The sequence below is a fragment of the Saccopteryx bilineata genome, chromosome 5 (assembly GCF_036850765.1).
Source record: "Saccopteryx bilineata isolate mSacBil1 chromosome 5, mSacBil1_pri_phased_curated, whole genome shotgun sequence".
Taxonomy (NCBI): Eukaryota; Metazoa; Chordata; class Mammalia; order Chiroptera; family Emballonuridae; genus Saccopteryx; species Saccopteryx bilineata.
The window spans coordinates 13,043,941-13,065,258 of NC_089494.1; the positions used below are offsets into that span (position 1 = coordinate 13,043,941).

General features: G+C 47.9%; 1 protein-coding gene across 1 annotated transcript; it reads left to right on the forward strand.

Annotated features, from left to right (window-relative positions):
* The first annotated feature begins 4,134 nt into the window (after positions 1 to 4,134).
* FAM124B (family with sequence similarity 124 member B) lies at positions 4,135 to 12,675 on the forward strand. Its single transcript, XM_066281125.1, has 2 exons — positions 4,135 to 4,866; positions 11,413 to 12,675. Exons 1-2 carry the CDS (start codon positions 4,135 to 4,137, stop codon positions 12,052 to 12,054), a joined length of 1,374 nt encoding a protein of 457 aa, XP_066137222.1. The 3' UTR covers positions 12,055 to 12,675.
* The last annotated feature ends 8,643 nt before the right edge of the window (positions 12,676 to 21,318 follow it).

The window sequence follows — 21,318 nt, forward strand, 5'->3', positions numbered from 1 at the left end:
CACGGCAGCCGCTGCTCGCACCCAGCCAGCCAACGAGCTGTCCACTGACTCCGACTTTCCCTGTGTCCCTCCGTCCGTGCTGCCCTCAGAGGATGACTTCCTCCTCCAAGCCAACTCCTCTGTGGTTCGGTTTCCATTAGAAGAAAATCCCAAACCTTCAGGGTGACCTGAGTGAGAGGCCCTGGCCGCCTTCCCGACCTCTCACCTGCTGCCTCCTTCTCTGTCTCCACCTGCCAGCCAAGGTGAGCGGCTTGCAGTTCCGCCAGAGTGTCGCAGGCCCTTAATTTTTCTCCAGGTGTGGCTAGTCCCCAGCAGGTCTCTCTCCCTGGAGTCCCCTCCCCCTTCCCCAACCAGAGCTCCTCACCTGTCGGCCTCCCCCCTGCCCCCCTTTCCTGGACCTCAGTAGCATCTCCTCCGCCTGGAGGCTTCCTCGGCCCTCTCTCAGAGGTCAGCGGCTCCTCCTCCGAGGGAGGGACCGTCCTGGCATCCCGCAGTGACCTTTATCACAGCCCTGATGGCGTCCTTTCGGGTGCTCCTCCAGAGCAGGGCGTGGTGATGACCTGGTCTCTGCTCCCCACACGGGGCCTGCCTCTCAACATGTGGGATCCATCAGCACATGTATAAAGAGAGAAAGAAGCGCTTTCTCAGCATGGTTTTGGGCGGCACCGGGAGCTCCGGGTTCTAATGCACCCGGTGTCGGTGTCCCGGTGTGTTTAGGAGAACGACAGCAGGGACGAGGCCGTGGACCAGCACGCGTTCCAGCGCATTCTCACAACTAGCTGACTCCTAGGTTTCCTGGTACCACCTGTCACCACTCCTCCACTTCGCCCGGGGGGCTGACCCATCAGCTGCTATCTAGGAGCTGGTGGCTCACACCTCCCCGGGCGTCACTGCCAAGTTTAAGAGAAACAAGGTAGAGAATCGGGCGTCAGCTGTCCAGGAGCCAGGAGTCGAAGAAGCTGACTTCCCCTCGGATTGGATTTGTGTCCGCACCTTCCACAGAGCAGCTTGCAGAACCCGAGCGCTCCCAGGGCGGCAGAGCTGCGAATCCGGGCGCGCGGTGGGTGGCAGGCGGGGGGTGGGGGGTGGAGGGGGGGTGCAGGGGTGCGGGGGTGCGGGGGGTGCGGGGGCGAGGGGGAGGGGTGCGGGGAGGAGGGGGGGAAGGCAGGGGGGAGGGGGGGGCAGGCGCTCCCAGGGCGGCAGAGCTGCGAATCCCGGCGCGCAGTGGGTGGCAGGCGGGGAGGGGGGAGAGGGGAGAGGGGAGGGGGGAGGGGGGGAAGGCGGGGGGGGGGGGGGAGGCAGGCGCTCCCAGGGTCAGTATTTCAGGCTGTTCCCGGAGAAATAACTGCAGAGTCAGCCGGTCAGAAAGGAGACAGGCGGTACCCCTTGTTTTCCTGCTCTCCCTCCCCCCTTGTTTCTTGGCACTTTGCCTGCCATCAGTTACTAAAATCTTTTCAACCCTGACAGGTTTGACAACCTCGTGAGGAAAAACGTGTCTTCGCACTGGGTGGAAGATCGAAACAACGTCATGAAGCAAAAGCTTTTCCTATACAAGAGCTGAAACACTTGCCTTGTACAAAATGTTGGGAGCTATTGTCTTTGTCTCAGGGGTATAATTTTTCTCCTTGGACCTTTGGAGTTATTTCCAGAATTGTTAAGTCTGTTTTGAAAGCCACGTCTGAAGTTGAATGTGCTCGATACAGTCAGCGTGGGGAGTGGGAGGAAGGACGGGGAAACGGGGTCACATCACAGTGAAGGATGAGAAAGTTTATGCCTTCAAATGCCAATGTCTAATATAAATGAGGGTATATTTTAAAACCTTGAGAATGATCACACCTTAACAAAAACCTCTCGTGATTCTTCTAATGCAAAAGAATGGGACTCACAACAAATGGTTAGACGTTTAGGCTAGATGTAGAAAGAAAAGCTGAGTAGAAAGAATTTCTTTCCATGGATACCAATATTTGATGTTGTGTTTGGTTATTATTCAATCGAAGGACTTTTCCTAAATAAAATATTATAAAAGTCAGAGTTAGTTATATGTTTCATCACAAAAGCACTTTTTAATTTAGAAAAAACTAAGTTGCACTGTGTTCCATGACAAATGTTAATAAATCGCTTATTTTAAGAATTGTGTTTTGAGGCCCTGGCCGGTTGGCTCAGCGGTACAGCATTGGCCCGGCATGTGGAAGTCCCGGGTTTGATCCTCGGCCAGGGCACACAGGAAAAGCACCCATATGCTTCTCCACCCTTCCCTCTCTCCTTCCTCTCTATCTCTCTCTTCCCCTCCTGCAACCAAGGCTCAGTTGGAACAAGGTTGGCCTGGGTGCTTAGGATGGCTTCATGGCCTCCTCCTCAGGCACTAGAATGGCTCCCGCCACAACAGAGCAATGAATGCCCCAGATGGGCAGAGCATCGCCCCCTGATGGGCATGCCGACTGGATTCCCGTCATGCACATGCAGGAGACTGACTGTCTGACTGCCTCCTCACTTCTAACTTCGAAAAAATACAAAAAAAAAAAAAAAATTGTGTTTTGAGGCCCTGGCCAATGGCTCAGAGAATAGAGCATGGGCCCACCTAGTGTGTGGAAGTACTGGGTCGGATTCCCGGTCAGGACACACAGAAGAAGCAACCACCTGCTTCTCTCCCCCATCCTCTCCCCCTTCTCTTTCACTTCCCCTCCTGCAGCAAGTGACTCGATTGGTTCAAGTGTGGCCCTCGGTGCTGAGGATAGTTCCATTGGAGCACATCAGCCTCAGGCACTAAAAATAGCTTGGTACTTGAGCATCAGCCCCAGATAGGGTTGGCAGGTAGATCCTGGTCAGGGCACATGTGGGAGTCTACCTCACTATCTCCTTTCCTCTCACCTAAAAAAAAAAAAGAATTGTGTTTCAAAAAAATATATGCTTGGCTATACCTTTTTAGAGCATAGCTATCAGAATGGAAAATGATTTTCAAATAGAAATATGAAACACATTAGGGTGGCTGTTATGTTTGAAGCTTGGATATTTTATTGAAGATTATTCATTTTAAGATTCAACAGTGCACAGTTTATCTGGGGCAAGCCTGTGTTTTTGGCATCCTTTCCTTATCCTTATGAAGAGAATCTAGGCCGGGACTTCCAGGCTCCAGAGAGGCACCTCCTCTCTGCTTCACAAGGGGACCTCTCAGTTTCTAGGTTCCAATTTTTTAGCTGTGAGACCTTAGGTGAGTTACTTAACTCTTTGGTGCCTCAATTTCTTCATCAGTTGTTTGGAGATAATGGTCACTTCTTCACAGGTTTTCTGGAGGGTTAAATCAATTTATGTAGTCTTGGGACGGTTTATGACTGGTGCCTAGTAGACCCTCCATAGAGACGAACACTTACTGATATTGGAAAGCTCTCGCTCTTTCTGAAGAATTGGTATGAATTAACAGAGACTAAGTTTTGCAACATCTTTTTAGTCCCTACCCTCAGACTTGGCAGTAGAGCAAATAACTTCAAAATTAGACCAGACGTCTTGTCTTCTATGCCATAGCATCAGTTGTTCAAAACAAAATAAAAGGACAAAGGGGGTAAAAATCCTGGCAAGGAGACAAGTGTGGAGAATTGTTTTAAAGCCGTCATTGTGTTCAGGTGGCCTGGCAGGCTCCCGTCAACACCACGAGATAGCTGTGTGCAGGAAATCAGAACCCATTGTGGGTCCGTAAAATGGATGTCTTTTCAGCTAAACAGATTGCTATCGGCCTAACAGAGCCGGCTCAGGTTCCTTTCTGCCGGTCATTTCCTTTCCACGGAGTGTCTGGAAGAACCACCCAGCCGGGTGTTTCTCAGGATTGCAGGTTTTTAGGTCAAACACAAACCCTAGGGAGTGCCTGGAAACTCTGGACAGAGGTGGCTACATTACGCACCAGCCGGATGACATCAACCCCACTGCTGTGGTGTGGCGGGGAGGCTGCTGTGCCCTAATTTGTGTAGATTCTCTCGCTGCAGGACCACCAGCAACCGGGACCACAGGTCAGAGCCTCGCTCTGCAGTAGCTGAAGGTTTCCTGGTGCGCTGCAGGCTCTGTCTGCATGAGAACCACTCGCTCCTTCATTCATTTCAGAAGCGGGGGCATCCTCCACGCTTTGCCAATCTCCAGCGATCCAGGATGGACGAGACCCAAGAGCCTCTGGCCATGACTGTCCACCTTCTTGCCCACGCTGGGCATGGCTCGCTTCTGCAGCAAACCCTGGACCAGCTCCTGGACTGCATTTGCCCGGAGATCCGTCTCTTCTTGGTGTCAGAGCGGGCCAGTCCAGTGAGGAACCATGACAAGGGCCACCCCAGGCGATCCCGCTTCCCGGGGATGTCGGTTTTGCTTTTTCTGCACGAAAGCCTCGGAGAGGAGCGGCTGTTCCGCGTGCTTGAATCCTTACAGCGGTGGCCGTGGCAGTGCTACCCTGCCCCCAAAGCACAGGGAAAGCCCCGTCCCTACCTTCTTGCCGACCAGGAGTTCTACAGCCTGGACAGTCAGATGCCCGTCTGGGGCGTGAGGCAGGTGCACTGCGGCACCGAGATCCTGAGAGTGACGCTCTACTGCACCTTTGATAACTACGAGGACGCCATCAGCCTCTACGAGATGATCCTGCAGAGAGAGGCCACCGTGCAGAAGAGTAGCTTCTGTTTCTTTGTGCTCTACGCCACCGAGAGCTTCACCCTGCAGCTGTCGCTGAAGCAGCTGCCCCTCGGAATGTCGGTGGACCCCAAGGAGTCTTCGGTGCTGCAGTTTAAGGTTCAAGAGATTGGCCAGTTAGTGCCTCTCTTGCCCCATCCATGTGTCCCCATCAGCCGCAGCAGGTGGCAAACGCAGGACTACGATGGCAACAAGATTCTGCTCCAGGTAGTCCCGTTTGCCTCTATGGTCTTGTGGATGCACCTGGGAGGGTGGGTGGGCCTGAGAGGTGATTTAATTGGGGGGCTCTCGGCCTTGGTTGTACATCAGAATCTCTGGGGTGCTTACAAAAATTCCCAGGCCGGTCAGGTTGGAATCTTTGGAGGTGCCCAGACATGGACATTTTAAAAATGCTCCTTGGATGATTCTAATGTGTAGCATGTAGCAGCGTTGAGAGTCACTGATCTAATAAAATCCCCTCGTCTGACAGATAAGAAAGTTCAGGCTCTGTGGGCAGACAGCTGCTTCAGACCATTTGTTGATTGACTGCTTGTTTTGGGGGGACATAAGTTTGTCTCTTCAGGAAAGGTACATATTCCGAAGCTCGTTTGGCATAAACAAGCACGTGTTTCTTTTTATTGTATCAGCAGACATGCAGCTAAGTTCATTTTTATGTTCTTGTTAGCCATTTAAAGTGAAAGAACATAGTCTTTCGTGAAGTAATTCTTTTTCTTCTTCCTCCGTAGCATGTCTTGATGTCTCCTTACACATTTCTGACTCTCAGCGGCCCTCACTGGGACCCTCTTCCTTCCTCTTCGGTTCTCTCATTTCCTTTCCATTCTCCGTTCCTGTCCCCACGGCACCCACACTGCTTGATTCTGCCTTGAAAGAACACTTGTGGGCATTGCTCAGAAGGCTGCTGCTATAGAATAGCAGGTTCAAGAAACTGGCTTCAACTTTTTAAAACAAATTTTTATTAATTTTAATTTATTGTGTTTACATGGACTCAAGTGTCCCACTGAAATAACTCCCTCACCCCACCCCCGTGTCTACCCCAATCCCTCCTTGCCCCCCTCCTCTCTACACCCTCCCCCCATCCTCTGGGATTTGCTGTCCTGCTATCTATAGCTCTGTGTTATGTATTATATATATAGTTTCACAAATCCCTTTACCTTCTCGGACCCCATCCCCTCATCCCCTTCCCTCTGAAAGTGCCTGATCTGGTCTGATCTCGGAAGCTAAGCAGGGTCAGGCCTGGTTAGTACTTGGTGGCTTCAACTTTTAAGTGAGCAAGCCGCCCTGCGTGGGGGTTGCTCACCATCCACACTTGATCTCAGCTGAAAGGCCAGGAAGCGATTGCTTACTGTCTATATAACTCTTCTCTGTGCAATTTTTGTTTCCTTCAATTTAAGAGAAATCCTTTTTTTGCAATCTCTTGGAATCACATTTGGTAAGAGACAATATTATTTTCCCTTTATGATGTCAGTCTGCCCTTTTTAAAGCTTAATCATTTTTTCAGTGATGTACATATATGTTCTTGTTCCTATAGTGTTTAGAGCCCATTGAATGACAGATGATCTTCTTGTTCATCAAGATCATATCCCTGAAACTTGAAAAGATGAAGAACTTAGTTCTCCATTTCTAACATGTTACAAGTATTTTTTAGAAAGATGGGCTCTGAATAATCAGAATTTCTACAAATGTATTGCAACTTGCCATTTTGGGGGGAGGCAGGAGGAGCTTTATTGTTCCTCAAGGAATGTATCTCACTCACTCAGTATTATGTTTCTTCTAAAAATGCTTCATTCTGACTGCAAACATCTGCATTTCTGTATCAATAATGCGGCACTCGCTTTTGCCATATGGTCTAAGGATTTTAAACCTTTCATAAAAAGTTGACATTTTTGCCTCTTCAAAAGATTGCAGAGACAGCCAGCCATGTGATGAAAATCACTTTTAATTTTCTTGATAAGACTTTATAAATACCTAATGTCCAATAATAAGGGGCATAATTTATAGAGTCTACGTTTCTATATGCAAAAAAAAATGTTTATATTTTTTAGAAAGCAAATTTTATTTATTCAGCAAGTCTCCAGTGATTGTTTACCATGTGTTAGGCACTGTGCCAATTACTGGAAATGCAGCGATGAAGAATTTATCCGGGCCCCTCCCCTAGACGTCCAAGTCTGGAGGCAGACCCAGAGGAGTCAGTGGGCAGGTGCACCAAACACTGTGGTGTAGGACATGGGGCGTACAGGCTGCTGGCGAGCGAGCAATAACATCAATTATGATGATGATGATAACCAACTCTTAGCACAACTATGTCCCAGGCACTCTTATCGTTTAATCTTCTCGAAAACCCTGTGATGTTGATACTTAATTATCCCCCTTTATAGGTGAGGAGACTAACGCACAGAAAGATCAGGTAACTTGTCTCAAGTCCCACAAGTAATGAAAGGCAGAGCCAGTACTTAGGGGCCTCTAACCCAGATCCAGTGATACCAAGAAGGATTCCAAAAGAAAATGACGCGCAAGCTTGGAGAGAACAGGAGTGGGAGTTTTTAGGACTAAGGGTTAGAGGAGACACAGCCCCAACAGAGGAAAAAAGACACGCAAACCCCGGCACTAGGAGAGAACAAACAATGTCGAGTGAACTGAAAGAAGTTCAGTTTTGGTGAGTGGGGCTTGAAAGGGAGGAAGTGGTGATTATCCGGCCGGGGTAAGAAGGAGCAGGCTGGGATGTGTGCGCTAGGCCATCCTGAAGGGCGTCAAGCTTATCTCCAGAAGAGCAGGCAGCCACTGAAGCAGGAAGGTGACGGGATCACAACTGTTTTCAAACTCCTCTGGCGCTGGAGTGGAGAATGGACTAGAGCAGGGGTCCCCAAACTTTTTACACAGGGGGCCAGTTTACTGTCCCTCAGACTGTTGGAGAGCCGGACTATAAAAAAAACATATAAACAAATCCCTATGCACACTGTACATATCTTATTTTAAAGTAAAAAAAAAAAAACGGGAACAAATACAATATTTAAAATAAAGAACAAGTAAATTTAAATCAACAAACTGACCAGTATTTCAATGGGAACTATGGGCCTCCTTTTGGCTAATGAGTTGGTCAATGTGCTCCTCTCACTGACTACCAATGAAAGAGGTGCCCCTTCCAGAAGTGCGGTGGGGGCCGGATAAATGGCCTCAGGGGGCCGCATGCGGCCCGCGGGCCATAGTTTGGGGACCCCTGGATTAGAGGGAGGTGCTGGCGTCCCTGGGGAGCCCCTTCAACCGGCTGCCTGCCGCAGTAATTCAGACCAGAGCTGATGACAGCCTGCCCTAGGCTTGGCGGCCGTGGGCATGAAGCAGAGGAAGGCCCGAGGGGATCTCTGGGAGGCAGTCAATGGGGATCGGCGACATCGCGGATGAAGAGAGGTAGATGATGCTCTCTCTTGTGTAACACAGGCTGAGGCCGCCGTAGTCTAAGGCAAGGAAAAGAGTAAGTGGAACAGAGTTCGTGTGAGGGGGAGATGAGGTCAGTTTTGGAAATGTTGAGTTTGGAGGAGCTGAGGCCTCAGAGACAGTTGGATAGATAAGTGTGAGGCTTAAGGAACAGGTCTGAGCTGCAGTTATACTTCCGGGAGCATTCGTCATTCAGGTCACAGTCAGGTGCCGTAGGGAGAGTGTGTACAGTGAGAAGAGAAGAGGGCCCAGGATAGCACTGAAGAATTACGCTCTAACAGGGGAAGAGGCTCCTCCAAGGGGCACTAGGAAGGGTGGAGGGGCAGGAAGAATAAAACCCAGAAGATTGGGTTGACATAGAGGCCTAAGGAGAAGAAGATTTCAAATGTGAAGGGGACAGGTCAGCCTTGTAAAATTCTACCAGACCACAGTAAAAATGACAAGGAGACTGACTGTCCCCCTACAATTGATCTCGGCAAGAGCGATTTCAGTGGAGTGGTAGGAGGCAAAGTCAGTGTCAGAGGAAAGGGAAATAAGGGAAGGTTAGTAGAAAAAATGAGTGTGGACAAGTTTTGTTTGTTTTTGTTTTTTTAAGCGAGAGGAGGGGAGACAGAGTTAGACTCCTGCATAAGCCCCCACTGGGATCCACCTGGCAACTCCCATCTGGGTCTCTGATGCTCTGCCCATCTGGGGCCATCCTCACAACTGAGCTATTTTTAGCACCTGAGGTTGAGGCTCCATGGAGCAATGGCTGTTGGAAGGGAAGAAGGAGAAAAAAGAGAGAGAAGGGGAAGGGTGGGGAAGGGGTGGAGAAGCAGATAGTTGCTTCTCCTGTGTGCCCTGACCAGGAATCGAACCTGGGACTTCCACATGCTGGGTCAGTGCTCCACCACTGAGACAACCAGCCAGGGTGTGGACAAGTCTTATAAAGAGGTTTGACTGTGAAGGAGAAGACACAGAGAGGTGGCAGGGGGAAGAGAGTTAAAAGAATGTGTTTTTCAAGATGGACTTAAGCAGATTTCATTGGTCTTGGCAGGGAAGATCGATCTATCTATCTATCTATCTATCTATCTATCACCTATCTACCTATCAATTATCTATCATCTATCTATCTCTCTATCTCTCTATCTATCATCTATCTCTCTATATCATCTATCTATCTCTATCTATCATCTATCTTTCTATCTCTATCATCTATCTATCTCTCTATCATCTATCTATCTACCTATCTATATGAGAAAGAGATTGAGTGAAGAAATAAGATAATAAAGTGGGAGAAGTTGAATAACTTATAGGGGAGGACCCCCAGGAAGGCAGACATCGGTGGACCCCCTGCACAGCAGAGAGCCGTCACTCACGCTGTGAAGAGGATAGGAAAAGTCGCAATGGTAGGACACTGAGAGAGTTGCTAATTAACAACGGCTTTTGTCTTCTCTGTAATCTAGACAGTGAGGCCATCTGGTGAGAGGGAGGCAGAGGTTGTGCCATTGCTTGAGGACAGTTCAGAAGGTTTGAAACAACTGTCATGGTGAACGGAGAGCGGTGGCTAGAGAAGCAGGAGGCTTCCCGGTGGCCCTAATCTGAACAGTCGTGTGCCTGGATCAGCAGCCTGGGTGCGAGTTCAGGAAATGTGGGCAGGTGGAGGGGTCCAGGGCTGAGGGCTGGAGGGACGGAGTGACAGAGAGGGAGCCGTGCGGGGCAGCTGGAGGTATTGGCGGTACCAGGAAATGGTTGGACCGAGGGCCTTCAGACTCACGCTGACTACGGAAGGCGGTGCAGACAGAAGTGGGCCGAGGAGAGCAGGCGGAGGAGGTGTTGCTATTAGGAGCAGATGTAATGGGAGAATTGAGTGCTGGCGCTCAGAGTGGGTGGAGGCCTGAGAGTGCTCGGCTTAAGTCGGGTCCTGCAGAGGGGGAATGTGTTAAGGTGACAGGCCCAGGGGAGGGGCCATGGGACTGAGTGAGCAGAGTTGAGAGGAGGGAGGGCCCACGGGCTCTGGTTCCGGATCAGGCAGGCACTGCTGGAGGCCCCGGGATGCCCCAGGGCTGCTGTGGCTTCAGGACCAACTTTGTTCTGATCTGAGACTGACTCAGGGGTGCGGGGAACGTATTCAGGCTTCTCTTTCCATTCATGGTTGTTAGAAAATTAACTGATGTCCCCAAGAAATAAACTTATGGATTTTCTCATTTTTACTTCTGGAAAATAAAAACAAAAATTGAGAAAATAGGTCAATTTTTCTTCAAATATCACAGACACATTGATTGTTTTGCTGTTGACAATTAGGTCTTAGAAGTTAACATTTCTTTTCAAGTGAGAGGACGGGAGACAGAAAGTAAGACTCCCACATGCACCCCCCATTGGGATCTACCTGGCAAATCCCTCTGAGGCCATGCTCTACCTCCCCACCCCTAGCAACCCTGTTACTGGTTGGTTGACAACCTAGCTATTTTTAGTGCCTGAGGCAGGCTCCAGAGAGTCATCCTCAGTGCTGGGGTGGGGCCCAACTTGCTTGAACCAATGGAGCCATGGCTGCAGGAGGGGAAGAGAGACAAGGGGGGAAGGGAGGGGTGGAGAAGCAAATGGGCGCTTCTCCTGTGTGCCCTGGCTGGGAATCAAACCCGGGTCCCCCGCACGCCAGGCCGATGCTCTACCGCTGAGCCAACCGGCCAGGGCTCTCCTGTGTGCTCTGATCAGGAACTGAACCCAGGGCATCCACATGCCAGGCCAAGGCTCTACCACTGAGCAAACTAGCCAGGGCTGATGTTAACCTTTTTTAATGTTTCATACCATGCATTTAAATATAATCATTTAGAAAATGAACCCTAAAAGTAACCCATCAACACCAAATACTGGTGAAGAGGAGGAGTAATCTAAACTCTCACTTATTGCTGTTGGGAATGCAAACTAGTGTAGTCACTTTAGAAGATAATTTGTCACTTTCATACAAAAGTAAACACCCTCTTACGGTAAGATCCAGCAATATTCTTGTTGGTATTTACCCAAATGAGTCAGAAAAGAAAAACTTATGGATTTCCTCCACCAAGTTGAGCAGTCTAATACCGACCCCAAAGGATTTCTGGATGAGGAAATACCATGGCACTTTCTATTTCCAGAAGAAACGACGTCCCCGGGTCTAATAAAAAGGGAGGACACAATGTCCGACGATTCTCCCGGAGACAAAGTGAGCAGCTCAGGCCTTCGAAGGACTGTGCTTACTGCTTCTCTTCAGCGCAGCCGAGTCACGGCCTGTCGGCCAGTCTGCTCTTAGCACTTCGTGAGTAGAAAACATAGGTGACACGTGTTCATCTCTCCTTTGTCCGACAGGTCGCCTCGAACCCAGGACTTGGTGTTAGGGAAAGTGAGCTTCCCTTTCTGAACGGTGCCTCCGGAGCAGATGCGCTGCCCCAGGGCTCCCGGGGGGCCCTCGTCTCCAGGAGGAGGACCCTCGAGCTGAGAAGGCGGAGGAGCCGGGGCCGGAGGTTCAAGGTGGGTTCTCTGGAGTTCTCGGAGCCCAGCGGGAGCCCAGCGTCACACAGCGCCCCCGGCACCTCGCGGGAAAGGGGCTCGTCCCGGGCCAGCGTCCCGGGCACAGGGGCCCTGCTGCCCCTGCGCTCCGCCCACCCCGAGCCCGGCGCCAGAAGGAAGGTCTTCAGTCGGGAAAACAGCTTGGAGAAGCTGGAGGCAGAGACCAATGTTGACACGGGGTGCACCGTGGTCAGCTCTGAACCCAGGCCATCTTTTCTGAACAGACTCCCCAAGGCTCTGCACAGCAGCCAGCCGCCGCCAGCCTCCTCCGTAGGGGCTGCTGCCTCCAGAAACAACAGAGCCTCGAAGGGAAGGGTCCATCTTCTGTCACTTGCTGCCCACAGGGACCTTGGTGCAAGGAAGATCATCTCCAAAGGCCCCCTTCACCTACCGGCTCAGGGGGAAGAGAAAGAAGGCGGAGAAGAAGAATTCTTTATATAGCACAAAACCTGTGTGGTTTTCTAAAACACCAGACCAAACGCAGAGTTCCAGAAACGGAGCACTGTTTATTGTTCTTCTGAGGGGGCCTGAATGCTAGCCATGCACACAGGTCTGTAGTGCTTTTATTTCAACTGTTCAAGGTCTAATGGCGCTGTAAGCGGTTGTTTATTCGCCGTCACGGTCATAAGGGAACACAGCTAACGAACGCCAAGGGAAAAAGCTTGCGCCTCGATCCCGGGAGACACGCTAACCCAGCAGGGAGTGTTGAGTTCAGCACCTAGCAGGATAATTGCATTGTATGCAGATGACTTGAATGTGTTACACAGTGTTGATGAATGTCTGTAATTTGGCTTTAACTTTTACTGGGGTTACAGAGCTCATCTCCCTGGACAGCATGGACTATTTATTCGTTAGTGTTTTTTTCATTTCTATGTGACCTCCTTTCATAACTAGGTCCTGTTCACCACATACCCTCTAGTGATTTTGACTTTCAAGTTGTTTGCCTCTGGAATGAGTTAACATGCAAAGTGTTTTGAAAATTAGAAGTAATTGATTTACCCCCCTGTTTAATGAGCAGAAACACTGGAAGCCAAAAGAATCAGGTTAAAAGTGAACACCTGGAGGTAGGGTTTTCCTGCCTCTCCCTTTCTCATCTGCTTCTGCACAACTACATGGGGCCAGTGGTTCACCTTATTAACCCGAGAGGAATGTGACAGAGATCTCCACAGAGTGTGGCGGGAAGGTTGCGTTGGTTGGGTTACTGGAGTAGGACTTGGGTTCCTCTGGCCGGAACGTTGCGTTGGTTGGGTTACTGGAGTAGGACTTGGGTTCCTCTGGCCATGTCTGACTTCCTACATTCCTTTGCAATATTCATTCATTCACTCATTCATTCAACAAATATTTATTGGGTGCCTAAGTTTGAGTAAGACATTGATATATGCTGCACATGCATTCGGTGGCCATCAAGTTAAATGTGTTTATGGTTTCACCACCATGATAAGTCTATTCTGTCAACTCAAGAATATATTGGAGTCCAAATTTATTTCTCTAGGAACTTTTCCCACAATTCAGTCGCACATTTGCTGCACGTGACCGTGGTCAGCTTCCACAACCAGCAGATGGAAACTGGGCATAGACTGCGTCGCGATTATAACTGTAACAGGGAAATTTCAGCTGCTCATATGCTCTAGTGTTTTGGTTGGGTCTATCTTCACATTTTAAGAAGTCTGATGTCTGTATGTTTTAGTGAATTGATAATGTTATTCTTTTTTCATCATATATATATTTTTTATTTCTCTATCAGAGGTGACATTCAATATTATTTTGTATTAGTTTCAGGTGGACAGCCTCGTGGTTAGACAATCATATATTTTGCAAAATGTTCCCTCAGTATTTCAAGATCCCATCTGGCCCCATACAGAATTATTACAATATTATTGACTATAGTCCCCGTGCTGTTCTTCACATCCCTGTGACTGTTTTGTAACTGCCAATTTGTACTTCTTACTCCCTCCCCCCTTTCACCCAGCCCCCAAAGCCCCTCTGCTCTGGCTACCACCAGTCTATTTCCTGTGTCTGTGAGTCTGGGTCGGTTTTGTTTGTTTATATTTTTCTTTAGATTCCACATATAAGTAAAAGCAGATGGCATCTGTATTTCTTTGACTGACTTATTTCACATAACATAATACCCTCTAGTTTTATCCATACTGTTGCAAATGGTAAGATTTTATTCTTTTTTTATGGCCGAGTAATATTCCATTGCAGATATTGACCACAGCATGATACTCTATGAACTTTCTTCTCCAGGACAGATGTTACATAAAATAACAAATATTGATTTATCTCTATCTTTGAGAGATCTGGCTCGTTAGTACCTGCCACTGGGGAGAAGAGTGTGTTCAGCCCTAAGGACGAATCTCATGACAGCAAGACTGGGCTGAGTTCAGGGTGCTCTGCCTAGCTTAGGACACAAACGGATGAGAGTTGCTAATGGGCGAAGACATGACTTCTAAACTGATGTCTTTACAACATCAATATATTCTCATTCTTATTTTCTTTCTTTCTTCTAGATTAAGGTAGACCTTAGAAAGTGGGACAGAGAACTTGATTTAGGTATGGTTTCCTATAATAACATTTAGAAAGGAAAGTCTCATTTAAGCTGAGCTATCCAGCTGCTTTGAAAAGCACAGCAGGGGAACGCTCTGACGTTTCTTCTCCACCTTTAAGAGGCTACCTACAGTTCTTTAACGTAATACACAGGGAAGAATGTAAGTGCATGGAAATTAGGAAGGTTATTGAGAAATTTGAATGAATACCTTATAAAATTGAATTGTAAAATTAAACACTCTTAAAACGTCAGCCACTCTATCCTACTCCACATAGGAATCCAATTTGCAGCAGCGTTGAATGCAAGCAGCAGAGGGCGAGGTGGAAGAGGCCCGGAGTTTGGTGTCAAGCTTTAAAACGGACTCGTTTTAACTTTTGGTGATGGGCATTCAACACAGTCAGCAGTTCAAATGCTAATGAGAGGTCCACCTGAAACCTGTGTACTCATATTAATGCATGCCACCCTATTCAATTTAATTTTCTAAATAAGAAAGAAAAACTGACTGTTTCTGTGACCCTGAACTGTCAGCCCCTTTGGTCCTCGGTTGCCTCATCTACTATAATGCCAGGTTGTTAGAAGAATCAAGATGATGCATAAGGAACGCATTTGGATATTGTCAAGCATTATAAATATGCAAGATGGCATTAGTGCCTGGTCCTTCAGGCCCACACTTAAAAAATGTCACGGTGGCAAATGAAGAATTTTTTGAAACAAGTTTTAGTAAAATCAATGATACAATAAAAAATACAGTGATGTAATGATTCCAAATAAAAGAAGTCTTTCTAAGAGTTTTCGTGTGTGTGCCATGTACTTTCATCTATTGAATAGGAGAATTACAGAGAGACAGAATTGAAGTATATTTTAAAGCTCAATCGAGATTATATGGAAGAGGTTAACTATACACAAATTTAATCCAACTTATCATATTAGTCAGACTCTTAACTATAATTAGACTGTATTCCCTAATAGGTATAATGGGCCACTTTTTCAATCTGAGGGACTCTTGGTGATCTGATTATTTCCTTTTCCCTTACAAGGGCTGCACTGCTGTTGCTTGGCTATTGTTAACCTTGTTAACCGTGTTTCACACTTTTTTTGCAAGTGTTATTTGGACAATACTAAACATGAATAGAAACAGTAACATTTGCAGATTTGTGGCTGCTTTGCTGGTTAGGGGAAGCAGAGCAGGGAACTTGGGGTGCACACACCCTGACTTAGGAAAGGATGTGGACCAACGCCTCAGCTGCGCCTACATCTACCCTCTGTGTCAGGGGTCGGGAACCTTTTTGGCTGAGAGAGCCATGATCGCCACATATTTTAAAATGTAATTCTGTGAGAGACATACAATATGTTTAACACTAAATACAAGTAAATGTGTGCATTTTATGTAAGACCAACACTTTTTAAAATACAATAAGTCTCTGAATTCTTTTTAATAACGTTGTTATGCTGTTGCTAACCAAAGATGAATAAAGTACTACTTACCATTAATGCGACTTCTGGTGCTGCATGGTTTTGCTGATGGCTTTGTAGTCTGGTTGATATGTGGTGAGGTTAAGCTTCATGCAGGCGTTGACACTTCCATCCGTTAAACGTGATCGTAGGTTGGTCTTAACGTTCTTTAGATGTGAGAAAGACTGCTCACATGCATACGCAGAGCCAAACATTGTCAGTACAGCAATACTCACACGTTGCAGTGTGTGATATGTGATGGGAAGCACGTTCCAAGTTTTGACAATCAGCTGGTCTGCGGGTTTAAGTTTTTTCATTTCTCCCCACTTGTGTTTGCTCGCCAACTCTGCTTGCTGTCATGCAAGTCTTTCCAAATCTTCATTCAGTGACTTGAACTAATTCACCCACATGTCTGAGGCCTTCAGGTCAGCAGCTTATAGCTCAAAATCTCTGACGGAGACACCGGGGATGTAACTCATGTCAGCGCTGTCCACTGCACACTCGTGTGGATGGGTGATGAACTTAAAAAGACGAGTGCGCTCATGAAATTCTCCAAAGCACGCTTTGAATGACTGCAGGAGATTAGATGTGAAGCCCATTAGCTTAGCTGCTGGAGATCAAAATGTTGAGCAAGGTCACTTGCTGTGCATGCATCTTTAAACTCTCCCAGTTTTTCCAAGTGTAGTAAAACAACCTGTTTCAATGTCAACGATGAAGAGTTCCAGCTTGTTTTCAAGTGCAAACACTGCTTGTTGAAGAGATAAAACTGTATTTCCAATGCTTTGCATTTTCATGTTGACCTGGTTCAAATGTTCAGTCATGTCCATGAGATAGTAGAACTTCAGGAGCCACTCAGTGTTAGCTAACTCAGGATACTCGACGTTTTTCATTTCAAGAAAAGTCCAGATTTTGCTCAGACAAGCCGCAAAACAACTGAGCACCTTCCCTCTTGACAACCAATGCACATTGCTGTGCAGAAGCAGACCAGGATAATTATTCCCAGCTTCATCCAGCAGTGTTTTAAACTGGCAATCATTTAAAGCTCAGGCAACATTAAAGTTGACCACCTGAATGACCAGCGACATCACCTCACCAAGCTGCTCGCCACACATCTGAACACAAAGCGCCTCCTGATGTAGGATGCAGTGAAAACTTAGGATGGGGTTTTTTTCATGTTCACAAAGAAGCACTACGAATCCTCTGTTTTTCCCCACCATGCACGGAGCACCATCAGTACACACCAAAATAAGTTTATCCATCGGTAGATTTTTTTCTTTAGCGAACTCAGTGAAAGACTTGAATAAATCCTCCCCTCTCGTTGTCTCTTTCATAGGCAAAACAGCAAGATTTTCCTCATGTGGTGTGTCACCAACAGCATACCTTGCAATCACACTGAACTGGGATAAACGGCTTACGTCTGTTGAGTCATCCAAAGCGAGAGAAAAGAATGGTGCTGCATTTATGTCCTTCACTTGTGTTGCCTCAATTTGATTTGCCATCATGATGGTACGATTGTGAACAGTTCTTGCTGACAGAGGCATGTCTTTTATTTGTTTGATTATCTTGTCTTTATCCAAAAAGTCGCCAAAAAGTTTATTGGCAACATGAAGCATAAATGTTTTGGCATACTCCCCATTTGTGAATGGCTCTCCATTTCTCACAATTGCTAAAGCACCAGCAAAACTAGCTGAATTCCAGTCACCTTATTGGGTCCAAATATGGAGTTGCTGCTGACTAGCTTGCACTCTGCACAGTAGCTCTTGACATGCTTTCTTCATGCTGTCCCCTGCTGGATATTTCGATGCAAATGTAATATGGCGTGTGTCAAAGTGCCGCTTTATATTTGACCGTTTCATTGATGCAATTTTATCATTGCATATTAGACACACTGCAGAACCTGCTCTCTCTACAACGGTGAATTCCTCTGTCCATTACAGCTGAAAAGTACGATACTCCTCATCTTTTTTTTTCTTTTAGCCATCTTCTTCGTCAAAAGGGTTTCTGTAATTAGCTAGCTGACTACTTGATTAAAAGGAAGGAAGTTTAGGGCCCTGGCCGGTTGGCTCAGTGGTAGAGTGTTGACCTGGCATGCCGGAGTCCTGGGTTCTATTCACGGCCAGGGCACACAGGAGAAGCGCCCATCTGCTTCTCCACCCTTTCCCCTCTCCTTCCTCTCTGTCTCTCTCTTCTCCTCCCGCAGCCAAGGCTCCATTGGAGCAAAGATGGCCCAGGCACTGAGGATGGCTCTGTGGCCTCTGCCTCAGGTGCTAGAATGGCTCTGGATTCAACAGAGCAACACCCCAGAGGGGCAGAGCATCGCCCCCTGATGGGCATGCCTGGTGGATCCCGGTCGGGCGCGTGCGGGAGTCTGTCTGACTGCCTCCCCGTTTCCAGCTTCGGAAAAATGCAAAAAGAAAAAAAAAGGAGGAAAGTTTACTTCCTTACCTTACAATAACCCGTGCACTTCATGCATTATCCAATAAAAATTTGGTGTTGTCCCGGAGGACAGCTGTGATTGCTCCAGCCACCCGCAACCATGAACATGAGCGGTAGGAAATGAATGGATTGTAGTACATGAGAATGTTTTATATTTTAACGTTATTATTTTTTTAATTAAAGATTTGTCTGCAAGCCAGATGCAGCCATCAAAAGAGCCACATCTGGCTACGAGCCGTAGGTTCCTGACCCCTGCTCTGCGTGGTGGGACTTTATCCAGAGGTCTTGGTCCCTCCACCACTCCCCCAACAATCTACTTGCTGTGTCCAGATATGCTCAGAGTTGCCCACGGAGGTGCCCAGAGCGTAGATAAGAATGGAGAGAAGTGTGGGGAGGGGAAGCCCCTTTCTTCCCTCCCAGAGGAAGACGGAGAGAGGGGAAGAGGAGCACAGGGCAGACAGGAGAGCCACAAGCACACACCCCACGCTCTGCTGATGAGCACCTCTTAAATTTCCTCTCCATGTGATACACCAAAGAAGTTCTTGATCACTTCATTCTGCATCTTCTCTAAGCTCCTCTCATGTTTAGACTCTTTTCCCTTTTCCTTTCTTCTTTCCAGTTCTCTTTTTCCTCTTCCTCCTTCTCTTCTCCTCCACCTCCCCCATTTTTGTGTGTTCCTGTGCATGAATTTGATACCGTCTTCATTCTTCCCTTTTTAAAAACACTTGGTCTTTGCAGCCTCCCCGAGGATTCTCAAGGGGCGACATGTAGCTGCAACTTCGAAAAGGGCTATGCTCTGAGGGAGTGAGGAAGAGGGGGCCTTCCCAGGAAATGCTCCCCGATTCCAGGTCCCCCTTGGGCTTCTGCTCTGGGGCTACTGAGCCCATGTCCTCGGAAAAACATTGCCCCCACCCCCTTCACGCCTACCAAACCGTTCTCTGAGGTCTGAGATGGTTCTGGAACAATTTTCAAGATTGACTGTGGTATGAGTTAGCAAAACAAAAGGCGTTGTGTTCCCTAGAGAGCCCATAATTAGGATTTATGTTAAGAACTTGTTCCTGTTAAACTTTATTTTCAAATAGGTTATTTAACAAGTCTAGTTACTCCAGAGAATCTCAATGAGGTCTCTGCTTAGCATGAGAAGAAAGGTATTGTTTTTTTAACAAATTCCATTTTGACCAGAGATGTTTCTTTTAAGGATAATAACTCTAAGGAGGGGCGGTATTACTAAGTCCAAGCTGATGAGGATGGAAGACTTGGGCAGCCCCTGTGGCATGAGAGGTGCTGTCTTTAATAGTTCAAGCTTTGCGTTAATCCTGAAAGGTAGGTGCTATTATTACCCCCATTTTACAGATGAGAAAATGGAGGCACAGAGAGGTCAAGAGCCTAACCAGAACTGCACAATGAGCTAAGTATCACAACTGGGCTTAGAATCCAGATTGTCTGGCTGTAGTCTGTGTCCCTAACCACTCTCCCACCCTGCCTCTAGAAGTGGGGTGCAGGAAAGGAGAGCTGAGCTTCAGCAGGTGCCCACAGCACCTCCACACTGTGCCTGGCACATTGCCCTGTTTCCTTTCCACTCCCCAGGCCTGCCCTGGGGGAGGGGGCTGCTTGTCCCTCCGGTATCAGGTTGAAATGCCTGTCACGGGGACCTGACCAGATGACACCCTGTTGGAGCGGCCCAGCACCCAGCCCTTTGCCAAGCGCCAGGACCAGCGTACGTGCTTTTACAAACACTGTACTATATTCAGTGGGTGCACAGCAAAGGGTGCGAACACAACAGTCTTTCATTTTCTAGATGCCAGAGGTAAGAGACTATCCTAGTCAGCTGGGTTGCCACAACAAAATAGCACAGGCTGGGGGGCTCAAACAACAGACGGGTATGTCTCATATTCCGGGGGCTGGGAAGTCCAAGATCAAGGTGCTACCATGGTTGGGTTCCAATGAGAGTTCTCTTCCTGTCTTGTGGAAGGCCACGTTCTTGCTGTGTCCTCACACAGCCAGCCGAGAGAGAGACAGAAAAAGCTCTGTTGTGTCTCTTATGAAGCCCTAATTGCACTCACAAGGGCTCCACCTTCATGACCTAACCACCTTCCAAAGCCCCGTCCTCTGAATACCAGCACACCGGGGTAAGGTTTTGACATAGGAATCTGGGGAAACACAAACATCTACTCCATAGCGGAGATGAGCCCTATCATTGTCGTCTGTCCCAAGTGCCAGGTCTCTTCCCACCAGCCCCTCGTTCCATTGCTGCTTCCTCCATTTTTCAGATGTGTATTTTTCCTCCATTGGTGGACTGCAGACGGATGGCAGCTCACAACTGCGTCTTCCTCATCTCGTCTGTCCCCTTCAGGGTATCACTGCACTTCTCTCTCACTGTCCCTGCGGCAGTGCTCTCTGAACCTCCCCACCCAGGTCTGAGCCCCGCCATCTGTTCCACAGGCATGTCCAGTCTGCCAGACCCCAGGATGCGGGCATCAGGCACCCGCTCGCATCCCTAGCTTTCATCTTCAGAGCTTGCCTGGGCTGCTAAGAGCCTCAGCCAGCGAGCCTCACATCAAGGCATCCAGTTTTGCCTTTAAGAGACGCAGTCATGCCTGACCAGGCGGTGGCGCAGTGGATAGAGCGTCGGACTGGGATGTGGAGGACCCAGGTTCAAGACCCCAAGGTTGCCAGCTTGAGTGCGGGCTCATCTGGTTTGGGTAGGGGCTCACCAGCTTGGACCCAAGGTTACTGGCAAGGGGTTACTCAGTCTGCTGAAGGCCCGCAGTCAAGGCACATATGAGAACGCAGTCAATGAACAACTAAGGTGTCACAATGAAAAACTAATGATTGATGCTTCTCATCTCTCTCTGTTCCGTCTATCTGTCCCTATCTATCCCTCTGTCACTGTAAAAAAAAAAAAAAAAAAAAAAAGAGACGCAGTCACACGGGACGGTCACAGCAGAAATGATGCTCGCTGTTCTCATCACAAGTGTTTGAATTCCCGCAGGCATGGACCGTGGTTGATTCAAGTTGACGTCCACAATCAGCCACGCTCCTTTTCTATAACCCTCTCACGGGATAATATGTGCATCTTGGAATTTTCTTTCGGTTTGGTCTCAGTCACAAAACTAAGTGTGACTGAATTTCAACAGGACTTTGTAACGTGGCGTGTAAATATTTCCCTCGTTTTCCCCCTATCATCAGTCTGTCACCAGAGGGCACTATTGTGACACAATCAAATCACTATAGGATAGGGTAATCTGCCAGCTCTATTTTTTTTTCTG